The sequence below is a fragment of the Bacillus rossius genome, chromosome 6, assembly GCF_032445375.1.
Source record: "Bacillus rossius redtenbacheri isolate Brsri chromosome 6, Brsri_v3, whole genome shotgun sequence".
NCBI classification, from domain to species: Eukaryota; Metazoa; Arthropoda; class Insecta; order Phasmatodea; family Bacillidae; genus Bacillus; species Bacillus rossius.
In genome coordinates this window covers 55,010,932-55,034,382 of record NC_086334.1, presented here as the reverse complement: position 1 = coordinate 55,034,382, position 23,451 = coordinate 55,010,932, and the positions used below count along the sequence as shown (strand labels likewise).

The window sequence follows — 23,451 nt, the reverse complement described above, 5'->3', positions numbered from 1 at the left end:
TAGTTATCACACCATTCACATATATAATAAATTGTAAGAGCGTTAAATTATTTTGATAATTATATGATGTTCACATGTCACATTATCATTGAAAATATAGTTCAGTTCAAATGAGTTCACACGTATGTTATTTACACATAAATTTTAAACAGTGCCCAACGATTTATTCACACTAAAGTAACAAAGATTTATTTAAATTCTCACGTTATAGTTTATCACTAGTTGGAAATGGGGGGTTCAAGCACAGGCGGAGGATCGAGGATCCGGCGGCCATCTTGGATGACGTCATCTAATCCGTATGCTAATCCATGCTAATCCGTATGCTAATCTATGCTAATCTATGCTAATCCATGCCAATCTATGCTAATCCATGCCAATCTATGCCAATCCGTATGCCAATCTATGCCAATTCGTATGCCAATCTATGCCAATTCGTATGCCAATCTATGCCAATTCGTATGCCAATCTATGCTAATCCATATGTTAATCCATGCTAATCCATATGTTAAACCATGCTAATCCATGCTAATCCATCCGCCATTTTATATTTCTAGAAATTTCCACCAACTTCGAATCGTGACGTCACCGTTGCACTTTTCGTCACGGCCGCCATCTTGGATTCGAATTTTTTTTTTTCGAACTTTTGAAATTCGATGTAATCATCAGCCGCCATCTTGTTTCGTCTGCTGGTGGCCGCCATCTTGTTTCGTCTGCTGGTGGCCGCCATCTTGTTTTCGTCTGCTGGAGGCAGCCATCTTGCGACGTCATATAGTTCTGTTGGTCGCCACCAGATAGCAGCAGGGATTATTTTATTTTTTTTCTTTAACTAAAATAATTTCAGTGCCGAGGCTGGGATTCGATCCACGGGACGTGAAAACGTCCAGGATGTCGTGGTTACGAGGCGGACACCTTGACCACTAGACCACGAGACCAATTGGGATATGGTGGAATAAATAATCTATATATGCCACGTACTGACGTCAAGTTTTATGATAAAAGGGGGGAGGGTGTTTTTGCCTTCCCAAATGCATGAAATTCAAATTATTATTATACCATCGCCATCTTTAATTCCAGCACAGACTACCAGATGGCGCCAAATTCAAATATTAGTTAGGGAGTCGGCAGGCAGGTGTCGCATGCCGCCATATTGGTTCTCAAGTTGGCTGGTAGATGTCGCTAGTATCGCGCGCCAAATTCAAAAATTAGTTGCCAGAGGCGCCGCCATCTTGGTTCTCAAGTTGGCTGGTAGATGTCGCTAGTATCGCGCGCCAAATTCAAAAATTAGTTGTCAGAGGCGCCGCCATCTTGGTTCTCAAGTTGGTTGGTAGATGGCACCACCGTCGCCATATTTTAGTTAATATAATCGATACCAGATGACGCCACCGTCGCCATCTTTAGTTCCTAGTGTTGCTACCAGAGTGTGCCACCGTCGCCATCTTTAATTCTTAAAGTTACTGCCGGATGGCGCCAAGTGTTATGTAGTCAATCGAGACAAGTCGGGAACGAGGCGAGACAAGTCTAGACAGTCGAGACAAGTCGAAGGACAAGACGAGACAAGTCGGTAGCCTGTATTCACCAAGTTCTCCGTTGCCGTCACAGCCACCCGGGTATCTGACGAGCCCTAATTAATATACTCGTACACATCCTACCTCTATGACTTCTACAAACAAACTGACCATACCTACTCCAAAAGGACATATATATTACACCCACATGCAAACATTTGATAACCATCAAGAATGCCAACATACAAAAATAAATTAACCATCGCTGAAACAGATTTCCCAACATTAATTACAATAAAAAAAGTCCGGTAAGATACTGTATTTTGTCTATAATTTAATAAATGATGATAGAGTATTAATAAAATATTGGTGTTGTGTAGAGACTCTCTCTTCTTCTCGTAGTGGCGGAAGACTTCTCGATGCCAGTGTTAGAATTTATGTATTAAAGCAATCACTCTAGCTGAGGAGACTAATAACTTATAGTTACAACTTTTTAAAAATACTCTGAATTTAAAACTTTTTTTTAATAATAGGGACTATTAAATGGTTTGATATTAAAGCAAACAACGTAAATGGTAAACACATATTTATTTAAATCTTATTACAAACAGCAAGGCATAAGAACAATCGATGATTTAAAAGAAGTAAATAACGAGTAATAAAAGTACATAATATTCACACACTACACATCATAGTGACAAAGGCAACATAACCTATTTACATAAACCAGAGACCCAATACCTACATATTAAGCATAACTACAAGTTACATAGAGTATAATATACTCTGAAATACATAATGAAGACAAAATTGATGTAAATAACATTATACCTTGCTTAATAGTTCCAGAAGTAATGAACGTACAGCTACACGGGCAATCTCAACAGTTCTTTCATCACTAGTGGTTTCTGTGGAACATACTTGAGTGGTGTCTTCACTGATCGGACCTAGATGACTGAGATCTCGGGTTCGACTCTTGCGAGATGTAGGAAGGCGAAGCTGACGCCGGCGTTTAGGCTGGACTGCTAATGATGTGGTAGGTGCTGGCGATGTGGGACTCATCTGGGTACAGCTAGATGATGTCTGGACTGAAGAAGTCTGACCACATGCAGATGCTGGCGGTGACTGAATAGTTGGTAGGTTGAATGCATGTGCGAAAACCTCTTCCGGCGTTGCAGGGAGAACTGTATCGTCTCTCATCATATTCACACTACAATGTCCATAGCCCAGACATTTGATAACTTCTAGAGGCGTATCTTGAGGTCCTGGGTTTAAAACCTGTTTCACGTGAAACACAGCGTCACAACTCTCCGAAAAATGTTTTAAAACACCGTCGATCCACTCACTATAATCAACAGTGCCTAGCCCAGGTGTTACACTGGAGTATATCCTGTTCGGTTGAAAGTTAGACATCTCTGTTAACTACTTCTGCGGTAGGTCCTTACACCACCACAGTTTCAGCTCGACTGCCATCGCACGAGTCGAGGGTCGTATTTAAAAATATATGTATCACTTGGATAAATATGTCTGTTATGCAATTCCATAGAGTAGAGCATTTATCAGAACAGTCTATTGTTAAAATTATTTTCAGTTGTATGTTATACTCTATGAGATGTTAATTGACAATTCACCCTCGTTCATACAGTTAGACGTTAGATTCGCTCCTAGCAAGAGATGCGATGTCCGTGCTGGTCTCCCCACAATTGATGGAGGTGATGGCCTCTCTGTAATTGATGTAGGAGGTGATTGACGAGATGCAATTGGCAGTAGTTCGACAGCATCGTTACTAACGATGATTGGTGGTAACATTGGTTTCACGAGCAGGATGATTTGAGGTTATGTCTACAAAAACTTGACGTGATGACTCTATTGGTGAACGATCACGCGCCTAGCCGGCGGCCTCCAACATTCGAACGAGGTGATCAACCATCCAAGCCCTAAGCATGTTCGCATTGTGTCTTGAGATCGGACCTGGACATCCAAGTTACATAGAGTATAATATACTCTGAAATACATAATAAAGAGAAAATTGATATAAATAACATTATACTTTGCTTAATAGTTCCAGAAGTAATGAACGCACTGCTTGACCAGTGACAGGTGTAACTAAATATTAAATATATTTTATATTTTATTTTCCATTACCTTTCGTGGAATTTATTAATCATTCACTCTACGAAAAACAACTCAAGACAATATACCTGACCATCGAATTAAAATACAGTACCGCTATGCCTTACATGAAAGTCTAAAAAAAAATTCGAATCCAAGATGGCGGCCGTGACGAAAAGTGCAACGGTGACGTCACGATTCGAAGTTGGTGGAAATTTCTAGAAATATAAAATGGCGGATGGATTATCATGGATTAGCATGGATTAACATATGGATTAGCATGGATTAACATATGGATTAGCATAGATTGGCATACGAATTGGCATAGATTGGCATACGAATTGGCATAGATTGGCATACGAATTGGCATAGATTGGCATACGGATTGGCATAGATTGGCATGGATTAGCATAGATTGGCATGGATTAGCATAGATTAGCATACGGATTAGCATGGATTAGCATACGGATTAGATGACGTCATCCAAGATGGCCGCCGGATCCTCGATCCTCCGCCTGTGCTTGAACCCCCCATTTCCAACTACTTTTATCCATATTTTATTTTATTTTATTTCAAATACTTATCTGAATTTCAACACGTTAGTCAGCAATTCAAAGTGATTTACTGGAAAATAATACAAAAAAAAACATTTGAATGGCATCCAAGGAGTATCTTGGTTTGAATCCGGTTCCACCACTTAGAATTCAGTATTCCTTTTTTTCGTAAAATCACGGCCTGCAAATTAATGATAGTATGTTTTTTCACGATGTGGCATGGCCGGTTCTGCGACCGAACTGTGTTTTTGGTACGTCTCCGTCTGTAATGACCTCACTTTTGACAAGAATTAAAGCCCAAAATTAAAAAAAATACACGAAAGTATACAAAAATTTATATTCCAACGTCACCATTTTGCAAATGAAAGAAACCATAAGTATTAATTTAAAAGTCTCTTTTGGTTTTGTCAATGTGATATTTTAATGTATAAAACAATTATTTTTGTGCCTGATAAGTAAACTATTTGAATTTAGAGAATAAATAGGACGTTAAAATTTAAGAGTATTTAATCTGGTGAGTGCCTACTTAAAGTCTTTGCACGCCAGGTAAAATTTTGAATTTTCAGATGGAATTCATCCCTTTCCTCGTCCCGCAAAGTTTGCCGCGACTGTAACGAAACAGCGAAAGCAGGACGGCAGGCAGTTTCGGTTTCGGCAGGTTGGCAGCTCTGCGGCGGAGAGGTATGCCGGCCGATGGCACGGGAAAGGAAAAGGTCGCCGCCGCCGCTCCTTGGGGGCCCCCGCGGCGCTGTACCCAGCCACTCCTCTCTCCCTCCCCCTCCTGCTACCTGCCCTCGCCGTCAGAGGCTGCCCCGACACGCCAGCCGGGCTCAGTCGCCCGCGAGACGTCGAGGTGCGCGCTCTCCCTGTCGGCTCCCAGCAGCAGTCCTGCGTCGCCGCCGCTGGCAAGTCGCGGCTATCCGTCGTGGACTGCGCACGTGAACCACTCAACAGCCCGTCCCCCGAGCCGCCGAGACACCAGACCAGCTAGGGAGTGTTGTGCGACATGTGTCTCGGACGGAGACTTCGATGAAACATTAGAAGAGTAACTCATTCCTGTGGGACGTTGCAGTGTATCGAGGACTAGATATTTAAGATTCATTCCAGCATGGACGTGAGTAAAATTCATTTTTTTTATTTATTTAAAAAAAAATAATCAATTAATTTTTTTTTGCAAATATTTTTTTTTGCAAATTTCAGATCAAACATCATCAGGTAACTGAACTGATGTATGACATCAAGTGGTTCGTAACAAATATCCTGCCATAAAAATAAATTATATAATCTGTTACGCATATTAAGTTGAGTAAAAAATTATATGTTTTTGATGTATTACATCAGACAGTCTTTCAATGGCAGCCACAAAAATAGACAATGTTAAGAATGGAAGTTGCCTATCTACGCTTGTCTTCGTACCCTGAGTTGGTATTTTTAAAAAAGGAAGACGTATTTCACGTTAAAACTTTTTAAAGATAATTTGTATATTGCAAGCATGCAATCCAAAAAATATATTTTTTGCTATACTCATCATATACAACGTGTTCCAGAATAGCCTATGTGTATAACCTTTAACAGCTGTTTGTGATCGCCAAATATTCATGTGCAACATCTCAGATTTTAAAAGCTGTAAAAAATTTTAAGATGGCGATAAAAAGGCTAAAATATTTTTTTCCTAAGTGTGGAAACTAATTATTCCATCCAAATAATGATCATAATGAACAAGAACTGTATATATATTTTTTGTTATAAAGTGTACATGACTAAGCATTGTAGTCTTCCGTGGGAATTGTGTAACACGGAGTACAAACTAACAAAAAATTGTTCTCCTGGTGAAACTATCAAACTCTCTCCTTTTTCGATGAAAACGGACTTGTGAAGGCAATGTAGTAAGAACCACGACGATCACATCGGTAAACATGAGCTACAGACTGCTTTTTAAAGTCAACGCGCGCTGCTGTATGCTTATCTAATTCCCTCTCCCACTTCAACCATAAGTGAACACCTAGCCATCTTTTAGAGATTTAAAGCAAGTTCGCTTGTTTGTTTTGTGCTCTGAGGAGGCCTAGCGTTTAATAGTTACAAGCTGTTTTAAGTGTGTCTGTAAAAATGCATTTTTATATGTGTGTTTTGTATCTTAAAAATATTTTTAAACCATTTTTGAATTCTGCTCTCCAGGTAGTGTCATTGATGAAAATAACTGGAAATGCAATGCAGTGGTTACAGTCACGACATAAATTCTGCTCGTCCATTCAAAATACGATCCATTGAAATGATTGAAAATTATTGCTGTACGGAAACAATTACGGTATGGCGTTCATAAATATTGATTAGGACTAATTCATGTATTTTAAGTGTGTTAGACTCTTATGTTGTTAATCTCAAGGTTTACGTATGTTACTATGAGTCGTCAATTGTAACATAAGTCGCTGTGTGAGCTCGTAGCGTCGTAATAAGCTAATCCCAGGGCTATGATGACGTTTACTGCTGTGACTAGTAATTAAGCCTGCGTAGAGAATACGAAAATACGTTTTAGTAATTTTTGTTGGTTTGACTTACCTACGATAACTAGAATTATTTTTTTTTTAAATCCAAGAAGAACTCTTTTACGCTTCTTAGTTTTTTGCTTGGTAGTGACAGTATTGTTTTTACACGCTTTATATTAGCTTCACCTGTATGTTTGTATGTTTGTAACCGACTCCTTTGGGTGCGATTTTGACCCACTTTAAACGGCCAGATTTCATTCAAACTTTGTAGATTTATCGAGGACCGATGACAATACAATAATTTTATTACTTTAACCCGAAAGGGGAAAAAGGGGGGGGGGGGCATAGGGACAACAAACCCTACTTTTTTGCTATGGGCAATAACCATGCTTTTTGTATGTCATTGAGTCCGGGGCATGGTAGTAAATTTTTCCGAAGTCGACTGCCCCTTCAATTGTGTTTTGTGTGTGTGTGTGTGTGTGCGGGGGGGGGGGGGGGTTCAAAACCCCGAAATTTAAAAAAATTCAAAAATTGATTCTCTTTCGAGCTCTTCCGAGCAATTCATGGTCCTCAACCTCTCAACCCTCCCCCCACCCTCCCAGGGGAAAGGTCATTTGCCCCCGAGTTTTCGAAATTTGGGACAATGAAAGTACTAAATTTTGACGTACATCCAAGGTCTTCGCGCACCATAAGACCTTTCGGGGGGCGGGGTGTGGGGGGGGGGGGGGGAGGAGGCAATGGCCCTTGTATGTTAGTATGTAACGGAATATTTTAACACGTTTTTGACCCCCTTCAAAACGTCGGATTAACTTGAAATTGGGCATACTTCTCAAGGACTGATGACAATTCAATATTTTAAACAGTTAGACCCGTTATCCTTACTAGGATGATCAGGATTAGCGAATTTTGGTTTTCCTAAACTGGTAGTGTCTTTGCGCCAAGACCAAGAAGGGAAACTACCAGGCGCGCCGATCACCTATTTCTCAGATAAGTTACCGACTTTGAATAAAATGAAATTTTCGGAGAGGGAACCTGAGAACCGGCTATCTTATCCAAGGGAGGCAGCAGGTGCCCAAATTGCTCATTTCTCGAATAAGTTACCGACTTAGAATAAACATCAATGACTTCCCGATTTTATTGAAAATCATTGATATTTTTAGTAGGATATTGAAAATATTGTGTATTATAGTTCTTCATCACGCAATATCGAATATATATTTTAAAAGCAGCCAATATCTAGTCAAACTTACTTTAATAGTAAATTGTTGTAATAAAAAAATCCAACTAAAAATGAAAAATAAATAATAGTTTAAAAAAACTAAAAACACGCTTTTATAGAAAATCCAACTAAAAAATATAAAATAAATTTTAATAAATATAAATTAATAATAGTGTAAATAAGAAAAAATGTATTTTATTATAAAAAAAGCGTTGGGTGCTTATTAAGATCTTGTCAAAATGATAATCCGTCTACTCATGAATGTCCGCAAAATATTTATAACTATTGACACCATGCACCCCACGCTTTTTTTTATAATAAAATAATTTTTTTATAATTTACACTATTATTAATTTATATTTATTAAAATTTATTTTCTATTTTTAGTTGGATTTTCTATAAAAGCGTGTTTTTAGTTTTTTTTAAACTATTATTTTTTAATATCATTATTTACGAACGAGGTAATGCAGACAGTATTCATTAGCACGCTACGAATATCACTGCGGTTATACTGACTTACTAACTAGGACGCTTTCTTCTCACTGTACTTAGCCTAACGAGTCGGAAAGCAGGTTACAACAATTCCTTGCCCCCGTGGGTAATAGAGCCAAAGACTTCCCAGTCACATAACGGGCTGGTCGAGTCAAGCTCGTAAATACTTAAGGGGACATGTCCCGTTCTAAGTTTTACCTTAAACATTTTGAGTAGCCGAACATTAACAAAATGAAAACAAATATATATGTGTAGAGCATACGTTTTGCGTAATTAGCTGGTAAATTGGAATTTTCAACATTTTTTGTGCAGTATGGTTAAGGAGAAAGTAGTGGAAAAAATAACTGAAAATTTAGTGATTGAATTAAATACTTGTGGCTACTGAGTGGTATGGTTCAAATTATAAGAAAAAAATAATAATTTTTTAAACTTATTATTATCATCATAACAATCATGAGAAATATAATGGCCAGCTAAACTTCTATTTTTTTTTAAATTCATACTATAGTAGTCAGTAAAATTGACTTTAAACCTAAAATGTTCTAGCTTTGTAATCCATTTCGTTCTACTTATCCATACTGCACAAAAACTTTGTAAAATTCTATTTATGCAAATGGTATGCGATAAATACATATATTTTTTCATCTCGTGAAAGTTCAGCCACTCAAATAGTCAGCAATGGAACGTAAATTTAAGATAATGAGCTGTAGCGGGACGTACGCCCTTAAAACTGGTGTGATGTGGCGCTGCGGCAAGACACTGGACTTGCAGTCCAGAAGACCCAGGTTCGAATATGGGTCCGGGCATCCAGATTCCTGTTTTCCATGTTTTCCTCGTATCACTCGAGGCAAGTGCTGGGATGTTTTCTTTCTACAGGCCAAAGCTGATCCCTACTCCTGTTTCGTTGAGTGGTTTATTCACCGAGAAGATGTAGATGATGGACGAATTGTGCGTAATAAAGTTAATATAAAAACTTGCTTATCGTCAAGGAAATAAACAATCCCAAAAAACGGTATAGTCTTGAGAGTGTCCGTGACTGTTCAGCTTAGCCTTCCGGTCATTAACTTGGATAATCCGTCTATGTCAACACCATGACTCGCCTTTTACAAACCTCCGTTTAACTAAGTGAATCACACTACTCAATGTGTGATTACTAGGGACACCTGTATTTTGCGAATACATTTCGTGTCAAGGTATTTCACAAAATACTGTAGCTTTTGTCCTGTGGTTATTGGCTGAGGTCGGTGAGAGGTGTCGTTCCGCTCTTGACGGGGCCAATGAGAATGTGGTCACCGTACTGCTGCACCCTCACAGTTTGCCATGACTCTTAGAAAAAGCTACAGTGGTTTGTGAAATACCTTGGCATGATATGAAATCGCGAAATACAGGTGTCCCTAGTGATTACTAATATTAAAAAAAGAAGAATTTTAGCCCGTTTGATTTCATCTGCGTGATTCGTGAGTTTCCACGTCATACGCATTACCCAGATAATCTCGGGGTCCATGAGTGCTAGGGCGTCGCACTCATGATGGGTAGAGATAAAAAAAACATTACAATGGCGTTGCAGATTACTGCGTCTAGTGTTTCCAAGGACGTAACTTATCCGAAGAGTCGCGAGGAAGAATCTCGGAATGCTGGATTGATTAACCCATGGGATATTGGAAAGAATCTCTGGGAAAGAAACGTCCCGTGTTAAGACTCTGGTGGACCGAAACGTGGATGAATGTCTCAAGGTCTTCATGGGTTGTGTCGAAAATGACAACTTTCTGGCGTATCAAGACTATTCCACTTGGAAAATGGCCGGAACTGTCTTTCAAGTGATCATGTCGAGACTGTACAATACTGTACACTGAAGTGTGTATTTTGCACAGGATTAGATATAATTGTTTACAAGATTTAGGGAAATTTACTTACTAAATCGAAAATAAAATTATTTACTGCATAAACGTACAAAATTTACATCAATTTAATTCCAACCACAAAGGGATTTAAGGTGAAAGCAACACTAGAAAAAAATAAAATATTTTAACACTTAATAGGATGACAAACTAGCTAACTCCGTATGATAGTCTTTAAAACAATTTAGGTATGAGTAAAATGAGTTATTATATGATAAATTTATTACCTAACAATATATCATTACTATTTTATTGAAAGATAATTTTTTCAAAATTGCTAATTTAACTTGGATCGTGGGTGTTTGATAATTGGTTGATAACAGCGCTGTTTTTATAATTTTTGAAGTTTATCAACGATAGTTTATGACTCGTAAATAAAGGTTTTACTGACGCATAGCTTTGCTTTTGCGATACAGAAATAAACTAAAAGGACAAGTGTATAGGACCAACAGAGATTGGTTATCCAGTGAAACAAACTAGATAAAGAACAGGTGGAAGGATGGTTTCAGAAGTGAAAAATGTCACAGCTTGCAAAGAACGTTTGGTAAATATCTGGTTAAAATTTTGCTACCAAACAACAAATATACAAAATTAATCACCTGAATGAATATTAAATTATTTTTCAATATTCATATAAAAATTATCCATCAATGTTGAAAAGAAGTATTTTGAAGATCCAATCTCTCCTGGTTTTCACTAGGAAGGTTGTAGATTCAATCAAATAACTAACCTATCTTCAACTAATAGAATCCTGCAGTTAATATGATAATATAAATGAATTATGTTTCTTTTATTAAATTATCATAATTTATTACTGATAATTATACATTCTGCTTGATTATCTTCTGCTGCTCGTAATTATTTTTTCTCGCTAATATAAGTTACCGTTATTATTTTTATTCGGCAACTTAGGCTGGGTCTCAATTTAAAGTGCGTTCTCTCAAAAGAGCGTCATTTCACGTCATTTCGCGAGATATCTATTTCGTGCTCTCTCTCACGCGCTCTGGTAAATCTTGGGACAATGCACTCTCATTGGATAAGTATCAGGATGCGTGAAGATAATTAACAATTAATTAACATGTTCAGACAACTAAAATAACAATTGAAGATGCTATAATTCCTTGTTTAAAAATTTTAAGCAGTCTTTGGAAGTCGAAATTATCATCGGAAGATAAATTTTCCTCTACACTATTAATAAACACATGAAACAGCCAAAACTAATAACGTTGTTTTAATTTAAAACAAATTAAAATCAAAATTAAACATTAACTTGCATCGGTTAACCTGCAATAATCTCAAACGGCAGATGTTAATAAATATGGTGGGTTTCAGAGAGCGAGAAAAAACGCCATAGAGTAAACCGTTTCGTGTTCCTTAGAGTTCTGGGTCTTTGTCACTCTCTCGGACTGATTCAGACGGCGAGACGTAATTTTGACGTCAACACAAGACCCAGAGCACTAATGAGTATTCTGCCCTACAAACCTAGGTTTATATCAGCCAGAAAGCATTTAATTAATAGTCTTACATTATTATTAAAACCCGAAGGTAACCAATTTATGGAGGATATAAATAAAAACCTGGGCCTTTCTCGTGTTTACAAGTCTTTGAATGCTACAATTTTTTATGAAACATTATAAACATTAAAATTAAAAAATTGTTCGTAGGAACTCATTGTAACTAGAAAATTTTAATTTATAACACGTTGACTAGTAACTTGATGGGACCAAACTTTGATAGTTGTCTGCAGATATCAAGCGAACTGTCTTGGTGGCTTGTTGCCCGGTAGTTTCTGTACGAGACAAACTAAACACTACCCAGCAAAGGGCAGTAGATGTGCCGTGAGGTATTCATGCCACACACTTCCGCATCTGCGGGTTCGAATGGGCGAGTCAGGGAAAGGTTTTCTGAGAACTCTTTCCCCCAGTCGGCACGACCTCAATATTGTAGCTTTTCAATCACAAGGCCTTGTGTGCGAGGTACCGTATACGTGCGGTAATGTTGAGTGATTCAACCACTCTGGCTCTCAAATTACAATGCAAAGTACTTATCTTCGCCGTTAACACATTTTTAACTGGCTTTGGAAATTAATACCTTGTTTCATAACCTAAACACAATAAAATTATGTGAAAATAAATTTAAGGTCTATGTTTTAATTTTATTTTTTAAAGTACCACAATAGCTATAGTATGGAACAAAAAAATAATCTGACTAACAATTCATGTCAATTTACTTTACAAATATTTACTATTACTATTTATTAAAAATAAGTTAATTTATGACGAACAATTTTTTCCTGTAAAAAAATTGTCTTTAGGGGAATATGATGGAATTTATCTTCCTTACTATCCCTGATTGGCTGTCGCGGATTGCATTACTGCTCATCCAAGCTCTTCAAGGTTGGTCAAAGAACGTTTACAATGACACTCAAAGTTTCACGCCCGAAACGTTAGTTTTCCTTTCGCAGTTGATGTATAAGTAAAACTTAGGTTTTATAGTCTTGCTTTCGAAATAATTTTCTTATAAAACGTGGCAGATTTTGCCGTTCCTTAAGACTTGGCTTCACCTACGATGTTTGTTTTTATTTTGTTTTGCTAAGTTCAGATATTTATAGATACGAGGGTTATTTTTTTTCAACATCCGATCGGCTGTAATAAAAAAACGGGAATGAATTGGGAAATTATTTTAATGTCAAAAGAAACGTACATCTTTACTCTATTTTTCCACATAATCACCGTGCAGATTGAGGCATTTATGTACCGATGCACCAGCTTTCCAATACCCTCTGCATAAAATGATGCCTTCTGCCTATTCACTGTTAAAACGTGGCTTTTTACAAATATTAGATATAGCAGATACCATTCGTACCACATACAACATAATATGGTACAAAACACAATGCTTTTATACTGGATCATCCGTATAAAGTGTTCTAGGTAAAAACTAATTTTGTATGAACAAAATAAGGAAATGTTGGGGATGGAGTCGAGTTATGTTGCAACACTTATTTTTATACAGGATAATTTCTTTGAAAATTCCCTCAAACAATCATTGAATTTTATGTTTAGTAGAATGGTCATCTCTTAGTTTAAAATGTTTTGTATTCTTACCTAGTATTACCCTTCAAGATTTACCTACTTCATGAATATGTGTGTGAATGTCTGAGTAACTAGTATAAATTAAATACTATGTCATAATTATTACCTTGAATTGGCAATTAATTAATTTTATCCATTATTAAATTTCAAGTATATGCCTATGTTATTTTCGAGCTACGAATGAAATAGATTTCCATTAACTTTTTATCTTGTAACATATAGTTACCATCTAATTGGTTTTTATCACCTTACCTATTTTATCGAAACTATTTTTGTTTTCATTATTATAATTTTTTAAATATGAATGTTAATTTTGATAATATTTCAATCTGGTTAAGTTTAAGAAAAGGCGTATAGCCTTAACTTCACCACCAATAAAGACAGTAAATAACTGCCTCGTGGTCACATACAAGAAGTTCATTTCCTGGATTTCTACAGGTGAGCAACACATAAAAAGTGGCTTCGATCATCCTTATTTTTAAATATTTTTTCCTTAAAATCCTGCGATTAGCAAAAATTTTTAAACATGATGATTGAAAAAAAATATTTTTTTGTGTCATTTCAATTAAAAAAAAAATATTTCTTTAAATTTCAAACATCAGCTCTGTTTCATTTGTTTCCTGTCTCAAATATTTCCGAAGGAAAATAATTAAGTGTAGCATGGTTAATGTAAAATGTTGCGTGAGTTTTGACAACATTAACTGCGCGTCGCTAGACGGCTTGCAAATAACTTTTAGTAACTACCTCGTGATAAAACGTGCTGCCAAACAACAGACGCAAGAGAGATGAAGTGGTAAAATTTTACAGAAATAGCTCTTAGGTCAATGTAATACCGCATAAATGAAATCATCAACTTGTATGTGCTAGGCCGAGCTTAGTGAGATAGGATGCTAAGTGCGACGCTTGCTAATGCTTCTAGCACGATATCGGCTTTGAGCGCAGCGCTCTGTCCATTTAGTACTCTGAAGAATCTCTATCGGGAGTTTCATACCTATTTATTTTATATTCTTAAATACAGGTTCCAGCTATTCCCATTCTTCAAAAAAAACATTTTAAAAAGGAAATACGAAAACAGTTCTATCATTGCGATCTCTCGTGAACAGATACTATCTTCTATATAAATGAAATGTAAACTTTCGTACGTTCAAAGTCTTACATCTCCGAAAGTTCTTCATCGATTGCTTTGAAATTTCGGAAGAAACTTTGCATTCGAATACGCGCAAGTTTTTACATACCTCTGTCACACCTGTGACCGGAAAAAAAGACATATAAAATATAGATAGGTAAAAACATAGATATTTAATTTTAATATATAGGTAGCTAGAAATGCAGAGAGATATAAAGATATATATATATAGAGAGAGAGATAGAGATAATTAGCTAGAGATAGAGAGATGCTTTGTATATGTGTATCTACTTCAAACAAATTACAAAAAATAATTGGTTGAGGCATAGTAACGCATGCCTGGCATTGGCTAGTTCACGCACGTACATACATATGAGAGCAAGCGCGGCTCCAGAAGGGGGGCGGTGGGGGCGATAGCCCCTCCCGAGACAAATTTTATTGATTAGTGTTTATTTATGTTTACTTAAATATATTTCATTTGTTAAACTTTTATCTCATCAAAAGTTGCATGCAGCTACTAAGGTTCTGTATTTGAAACCTGTAATTTGTAAATAATATTACAAGGGTAATATCTGACCACTTTAAGTTTTTGCAACTACGACCTTTCTTTGTACGATGGCCCCTCCCGAAAAGTCATCCTGAAGGCGCCATTGTATGAGAGATAGAGAGATAGAGAGAGAGAGAGAGAGAGAGAGAGAGAGAGGGGCCTGGGCAACGAGACTCGGAGACTACTCGCTCGCTCGTCCCACGAAGGGCTCGGGGTCCCTGACCCACATCGGGACCTGCCGGCGCCGGGAGAGAGTCTCCTCCAGGTGTGGTGGGCGCTCCCCAAGAGTCGTCGTGGGAAAGAAGAAAGCCCACGGCACACGCCCGAAAGCTTGCCTTTTGTGTTAACTTCGGGATTTTTCCGCGTTCGTGCCTGGAAGCGTGCATGTGTGTTGGTGAGGGCGTGATAGTTAGGTGCGACGCTCTCTGGTGCTTCTAGCGCGGAGGTCATAACGCAAATAAATAAAGTCCTTTCTTGAATTTGAACTCAAATTGTCATTCTTAAACCTTACTCTGAAAACACGCGTTTTAGCCATTTTCACACACATGACACACGGGAACGTAACTACTCATACGCCCTCAGTGTATTCTTAAATGCTTTTACTAAACAGAAACCATTCAAATATATTAAGCGTGGTTTTATCTGAAACGCTGCACACCGTGTGTGTGATCATGTAGCCCGGTCCCTAAAGCCATTAAAAAAAATTGAAAATTGTAGCAAGTTTTTCTTTGTAACGAAACTTTCAATATCTGAGGCAGGCTGTTTGCAAGCACAGTAGGGGCTCATGCACGGGGTCCTACTTATATGTCAAGTAAAAGGGACTTCGTTTTGTGAACTGTCCTAGATATTTAAAAAAATAATGGCACGTAAGGCAATAAACCAACATGGCGGAGAAGAAACAGTTTGACACGCGCGTAGTCGAGTACAGAACGTCGTAGGCCAGGAGGCAAGCCTCACTGTAACACTGGCACTGTCTGCAGCAGCTCGACAGCAGCCGGTAAGGGCGCGTCCACAGAGCCGCTCCTGCTTCCCGCTGCACCGCGGCGCGCGATGAAGGCAGCCTTGGTGCACCTGCCTACCTGCTTCGACCGGCTCGAACAGCTTCCAACCGCCTCGGGCCGGCATTCATTGTTCCCATACCTCTTCGCACGCCCGGTCACTGTGCTGTTATCTTCCGTCTGGGCACGTTATTCCTACCCTTGCATGCTGTTAAAGATATTATAATCTCTTTTTGACGTGACAACGTCCAATAAATCGATGAACGCCGGCTGCACGCACGAAAAAAGTGTCCCGTTACGCACATTGTCCCGTTACGCTCATTGTAAGCTTGCGCCGCATCTATCTCTCTTCCACTCGATTGGAACAACCATCGATTTGACTTTTTCGAGGCACATTAAACTTGAAACGCTCCCATTCGTTTCCTACTTTTCCTATCATCGTCCTATCCTTAACAGAATAACACAGATTGGAAGAATTTAAATAGCAAACATGTACAAAAGTTATAGTTAAAATAATCTCTTCGTTAAAGTAATAAACATATTTGAATTAATAGGTGCAAATAAAAGTAAATTTATCAATTAAATTGTAGATTTTATTTCACTCCTTCTTTGTATCCATACAAAATAGTGATAATTCAATAAAAATGATTCAATTTTATTCATAAAAGTATGCAAATATTTCATCAATGTTTTTTTATGACGTCACGTTAAACTATCGTCCGTAAACCGACTTTACAGACAACCAATTTTTTAATGTCACTTGGGACTAAAGATTGAAGAGCCATGCCAACAAGTAAGTTGTTGACAAAGCATGGAATGAGGTATCTGTTGAAATGGGTGTTGAAGATGTTTATTTTTATTATTATTCATGTTTTACACAACTTAGGACATTATTATCACATATTTATATCATAAACGTCAGAAGTATTGACTCAACATAACGTAAAAACAGGAATTCATAGTGATGTGGGTTTGGATTTTTTCAATAATGGCTTAATAGTTTTGAACAGAACCTTATAAATGATCAGCTGGTTATTAACAGTATAGAACAATTTACACAATGAATTGTTTTGCTTTATCACGTAGTTATTAAGGTAGGACTATGTAATATGATAAATAAAATAATTCTTAATTTTTCAAATTTAATTGATCACATAGCATGTTTAGTAACTTGATTCGTAGATAAATCATAATGTATTGTGCCAATGTTTATACGACGTCTTTTGCTTTAGTAGACGCTCTCTCCATTTTGCCCCATTTGACTTTGTGCACTGTAACGTGTGTCTGGAGAGGTTTCTTTGCATTATTTCTCTGTCCATTACTATGTTGTGCAGAATACAAAATCATTTCACAATATTGTCAGCGAAAGCCTTAATTTACTTTGAAATTATACGCCATTTGTAGTAGGTTATCCTGAACCCTGAATTCGCATTCTGCAGTCTCTCTGGCGCGCGATAAGCGCTCTCTAAACATTGTCTTCTTTTCAGTTAAGTCCTTAACGTTTGTATGTCTTCATCCTTGGCTCATCTGCAAGGATGACAAAGGGAGCATCTAACTGGCTGTGTGGCAACAAGTCAGGTGCAGGAAACTTTATGAGCTTTTGTACAATGAAACTGAATATATGAGAAGTTAAACACATTCCTCCCTCGATCTGATTCCCGTAGCCTCCCACGTCAACAATAATGTGCCTGTAGTTAGCATCTACAAGGGCATGAAGGACCAAGGATAAATGCTGCTTATAGTTGCAAAACATGGAACTAGAGTTTGCCAGGAAGATTAATTAAACGAACGTGCTTCACATCAAGACAGCCAACCTCATAAGTAAAATTCCAAACAATGGATAAGTCAGACGCAAACTTTTGTCAGCACTTAAGTAGTTGAAATTACATGTGCGAAGGGTATAATTCGTCCCGAATATATTCCACTGTTTCCTTGATGATTTTAGCTACAATTAACTTTCCTATCCGGAAACTTAAAGCCAAAGCTCAGAATGATAATCTAGTTGATAGGTAACTGAATTAAAATAAGATTGATTGTAATATAATTGCGTGATAAATAAATAAAATGATAATAAAGAGGAAGGGAAAAATAAAAAAAAATTATGTACAAACTTAATTTAAACTTTTGTTTAAATTTTTTGCTCCGTCTGAGTAGGTATTCCTTTTGCATAAATAATATAACTAAAACAAGATATGTTAATTTTTAGTATTATCAACAGTCGTTTTGTTGATTCTAGAGCTTAGGTATAGGTTTTTTTTTAATGAATCAGATCACCATTCCCAAAAACTGGGAAATTCTACGGGGGTGATGTTTGAAAATGTGTTTTTGAATGATTGATGCTCTGAATTTTCTTTCTCTCCAAGATGAATAATCTACAAGGGCAATAGTTATAGTTGTCTCGTTGTCACTTCTGCGATGAATTGGTTACATGGGAAACCACTTCTGTCTGGACTTGCAGTAAGGATAGTTTTCCGCACAGGTGCACACGAACACACGAGTTCACTGTTAGACGGCTCGAGTTAGCCGGGTGTTCCGTTTACGTGTGAGCAGTTGAAATTAGCGCTCGTTTACACACACTTGTGAATACCTGACTGTTGACATAACCTAACTAACTGGTCAGTATTTGAAATCTGTGTCTCCTTCGCCTCCTACTAACCTCCAACTCAGAGGGCGTGTTCGTCACGGGTAGACACGTATGACCACTCTAGTAAACGTGAGTTTCCGTAGGGAGTACCACGTATCACTGTCGGCCCAGTCATCCTAGATTTGGTTTTACATTCTTGAGAAATCACTCTAGTCGAAATTGGTATCTTTCCCTAGCCCATTTTACCTATTAAAGTTGTTAGTGTTTTTCTCAGACACAAATGATCGTGAAACATTAAAACAAACAAAAAAAATGGCGGCCATTTTTAAAGTGTTTCTCTACCAAGAAGTATTCAACTCTATCGGTGCCTGAAAAGTAAGAAGTCAAGGTCGTCAAGAACAGAAGTACTTTTGTGTGTGTGTGTATATATATATATATATATACACACACATATATATATATATATTATATATATATATATATTATATATATATATATATACACATATATGTATGTATATATATTAAACATATATATATAAAGTCCGACTATAGAGATACAGGAAATGAACTTCTTCAGAGTAACAATGGCAGAATATGCCAAGAAAAACATTTTTTAATACAATTAAGCTAATTCTGTGTAATTTTTTGCATAAAGCAAAGAAAGTGCAGCATATATCGCATTAAAAAAATTGCGTATGCGAGGCCGTACGCGCGTTAGAAGTGAATTCTCACATTTATAAGTATAAGACTTTACAAAACTGCGTGCAGGCATGTGAGTTAACAAGTATTCAAGTGCACAAGTGCGCAAATATGTAAGAATGATAGAATGCAATAATCAAGCCATCGAGCGTCCGCTCTCCTGATGCACTGCACATCCCCACTGCATCGTCATCGCCTCTACTCACAACACAGCTCTACCTCGAAGCTCTACAGCCATGAGGCCACAAGGAGGGGGAGAGCCCGTGGCGGCGGTCGTGGCTGCAGGTGGAGCTGGTTGCGTAACCGGCCGCATTTTCCCGGAGCGCTGGCGTCGACGTCTTCGGCGCTGGACCGCGTGGACACCCCTGCCGGCCCCTCGCCCAGTCTTTCAGCGCGTCCAACCTCGATGACGAGCGAATTCACGTCGCTCATGTTGCAAATAAACTTATACTGCGAAACTCGGACTCGAAATTTAACGTGGAATTATTTGAAATATTGCCGAAACGTGATAAATACAGACGCAAACTGTGTTCACAGCTACATTTCTGGACGCGAATCACACGTAGTTTCCGCGCCCGCCGTTAGAATTCGCTGCCGGAGCAGCTACGTCAACTATCTAATCATGCGATTTTCAGAGCGAAATTTTAAACTATGCAATGGAACTACTCCGATAAAAGCGAAAAAAAAAGTAATAAACCCAAATTGGGACCTGATTTTCAACAAGGAATTTTATTTGAATACTGCCCATCTTGTTATAATTCACTAAACGGTTAATACTATAAAGTTTGCCCTTGACTTTGTGGACTTTGGTTAACGCAGTCTGCCACAGATGGCAGCACCGTGGTTGTTACACATTTCCCTTCCATTACTTCCGTCGCATTCACGAAATTACTCCCACCAAATGCCGTATACCGAAAGCTTAACTCACAACGAGAGTTTATAATTTGTTATTCTGTGGGTTTCAATTTATGTGTATTCACAATTTACTTGTTCCGGTACTTATAATAAAAACTCCGATTTGTTTAAATTAATTTGCAGATTGCTTGAGAAAAAATTTAGTGTTAATTTCGTATTATTTTAATTAGTTCTCTCAAACATAGAAGTTTAAAATAAAACTCTCCCAAATAATTCAGTTCATTAAAAATATCACCGTGAAAGAATATCTTAAACTAAGTCTCGTGGATGAATGCAATTTTATAAATGTATTTATATCACCACACCTAATTTAAATATCACACAAAGACAGTGATCCATTTGTTTCTTACGATACATTCTGTAATATATGTGATACGTGAATCGTATTGCCGATTTAGCCTATTCGTGATTACCGCTCAAGTTATTTATGTATTTGAAAACCGTTTGAATGAAACTCTTATATAATTAGTCAACCATCATGGTGTAATTCATTAAGTCTTTGACGTTACGACGAGAAGGTTCTGTGTTTAATCCAGGATAACGCACGGCAGCATGTTCCGTTTAAAAATTGGGAGTTCGTGTACATGGAAGCCAATTTCAACACCCCAACGTAACATAATACGCGACAGCTAATGAGACGTACAACTATGTCAATGTTTCACTATAAATTGTTGGCTTGCAATGTAAACTACCGTACGTGTTTACAAGTTCTGTAACCAAGGGTTGGGCATTCATGAATGCTGAATGAAGCCTCTTTTGTCCAGCGATGGTTATCCCAAACAATGGAAGACGCATTGTGGAAACAGATTTAAAGTATTGAATCTTATGGAAGGTTCTGTGCTTAACGGCGAAAATTGAAATTAATTCTTACTAACCATTTTCAGACGTGGTCAAGCACAGTTTTCGCAATGTTTAGAGTGTTTCAATATTTAGATGGCGCGGTAAAAAACGTTACTTACACTACGTCACAGCATGCCATCTCCTGACAAATACCTCTCTCCATGGTTAAAATAGAAACTGAGGCGTACTGGGAAAAGTTAAAAATAGTAAAAAAAAAAAAAAAAACACACCTAAGAAATTTCGTACTCCGTAATATATTTTTGTTAATGTAACAAAAATATTCATATAAATTACAGATATTTGTATTTTTTTCTTTTTCGTGAAAACTACACCATCACTAAAAATATTGTTTGCAGTAATACTGGATTCAGATTCTTACCCGGGCATTTATGCTTTGTGTTGTTCCAGTACCTCCAATAGTAAAAGTTATCCTATTTGTGAATCGTTCCGTCAATATTTTTCCAGCATTAACTGCGCACATTTAAAAACATTTTATAACAAAAGAAATCCAATTATTGAATGTTCTTATATCCTTTCCGTTATGCTTAAATGAATCATCAATAAAAATATAAAAGTAATTAGTATTATCTCGTAAACTTATTTCATATATGCAAAAATAACCATTGTCATGTGTTGTCAAAATTACAAAGCTTTCTTGTAGTATTACAAACAATTTCTTGGCAACTGGTTTCCAAAGGAATCTCTTGTAGAAGTTCAGAAAATATTTTTCTGTGTACGATCCGGCCCGGGGGTATTTACGCCGTGCGATGTCGTAAAGTTGGCTGCTGTTAGTCAACGCTTTCCACAGCGGAAACAAGTCATTTGTTACGATCACTGTGCCTCAGTTTCTCTGCCAGTGGGCTCTCGTGTTGCACAGCTTCTGGACAGTGGCTAGTGTCTCGGGAAGGTCAGGTTGATGATGCCAGCACAGATGCTCTTGGAACGGGACAGGAACATCGTCAGTAATTACGAGAACGGTAGGAGAAACAGGTCAATGACACCAGGTGTTCTCTCTCTCTCTCTCTCTCTCTCTCTCTCTCTCTCTCTCTCTCTCTCTCTCTCTCTCTCTCTGGACACTTAGAATTGTTCATGTCAACTTCTCGTTGAACCTTGGACATAAAAAGTAAAATATTTTTGAAGTGGAAATTTTTTTACGGTAGTTAAGGTTAGAAGAGGTGACGACTCATAATAGCGCGTAACAAAATATGCAACCGCTAGGGAGTGTGGCCTGGATTGTTAAAAATCTGTAAGAATCTTTTCTGGTCCTTTATTCGGTAGAAATGAGTAAGATATAACCTCGGTAACGAGAAAATTCATGTGTTTTTTTATGTTGCAGTAACTTATAATTAGAAACGCGGGCACGAAAATTAACGCAAAATCCTTTAAAATAATGCCAATCATGATAAATATACGACAATTGGGTTTTCAAATAAATTTCTGAACGCGAATCACACGTAGTTTTCGCACCCGCCACTAGAATACGCTACCGCAGCAACTACCTTGACTACCGAACCATTTGATTTACAGACAGAAATTTTAAACAATATAATTAAAAGGTTCCGATAGAACCGAAATAAGAATTGAAACAATTTCAAACCCAGCTTCGGAATTGATTTGCGTCAGTGAATTTTTATTTTAATTTTAAAATTCTGCCTATCTTGTTAAAATTCATTGAACAGTTGATTAAATTTTGTCGCACCCACGAAATTACTCCCTCCAAGTGCTGTATACCGAGAGCTAAGATGTTACTCATCAATAAATTAAATAAAAACTAATACCTGGCTTGATTTTAATGGTTACCGACCTTTACAGTACACGTCCAACAACACCATTTTCGCCGCACGCATGTGAACTACGCGCGCTCTTTTTGCCCGCCTGCCTGTATTTAGCGGCGACTACCACTGGTCAATACTGCGAGCGCGCGCGCTTCACATGGGTGCGTGTGTACGCATCGTCACAACTCCCTACGTATTGCGATTGCACCCATGTCGATGTAACAGCCATCAACTCCTTCGTTATTCCACTTTGCCACGAATCCACAGCGTGTGTACATTAATATTATACATATATGTATTAATAAATTACATTTAAAAAGTTAAGAGATAATTGAGCACTTATTATCAGGGTTCCATAACATCAGTCAAATTTCAACTAAACGAACAGAGCGACAAAGAAAAAGCATGTAATGGTGGTATGCATCAACTTAGAAACCAGAGAAAAAAACTTCAGTGGTTTACGCTAATATTAAAACATGTGAATAAAAATAACATTGAATTATTCATGAATGATGATTAAGATCAAGTCTTTATTCTGGACATGAAGTCATCTTTGGCTAAGCTTCTTTTTCGCCGAAGGCTTTGTCAAACTTGTTTGCATATAAAT

At 37.5% G+C, this 23,451-nt stretch overlaps 1 protein-coding gene across 1 annotated transcript in view; it reads left to right on the top strand.

Moving 5' to 3' along the window:
- The first annotated feature begins 5,031 nt into the window (after positions 1–5,031).
- LOC134533203 (protein artichoke) overlaps positions 5,032–23,451 on the top strand; it is an 88,945-nt gene continuing 70,525 nt past the window's right edge. The window contains exon 1 of the mRNA XM_063370581.1: positions 5,032–5,285. Coding sequence (XP_063226651.1) covers positions 5,280–5,285 — 6 coding nt within the window. The 5' untranslated portion in view covers positions 5,032–5,279. The remainder of the gene's footprint in view (positions 5,286–23,451) is intronic.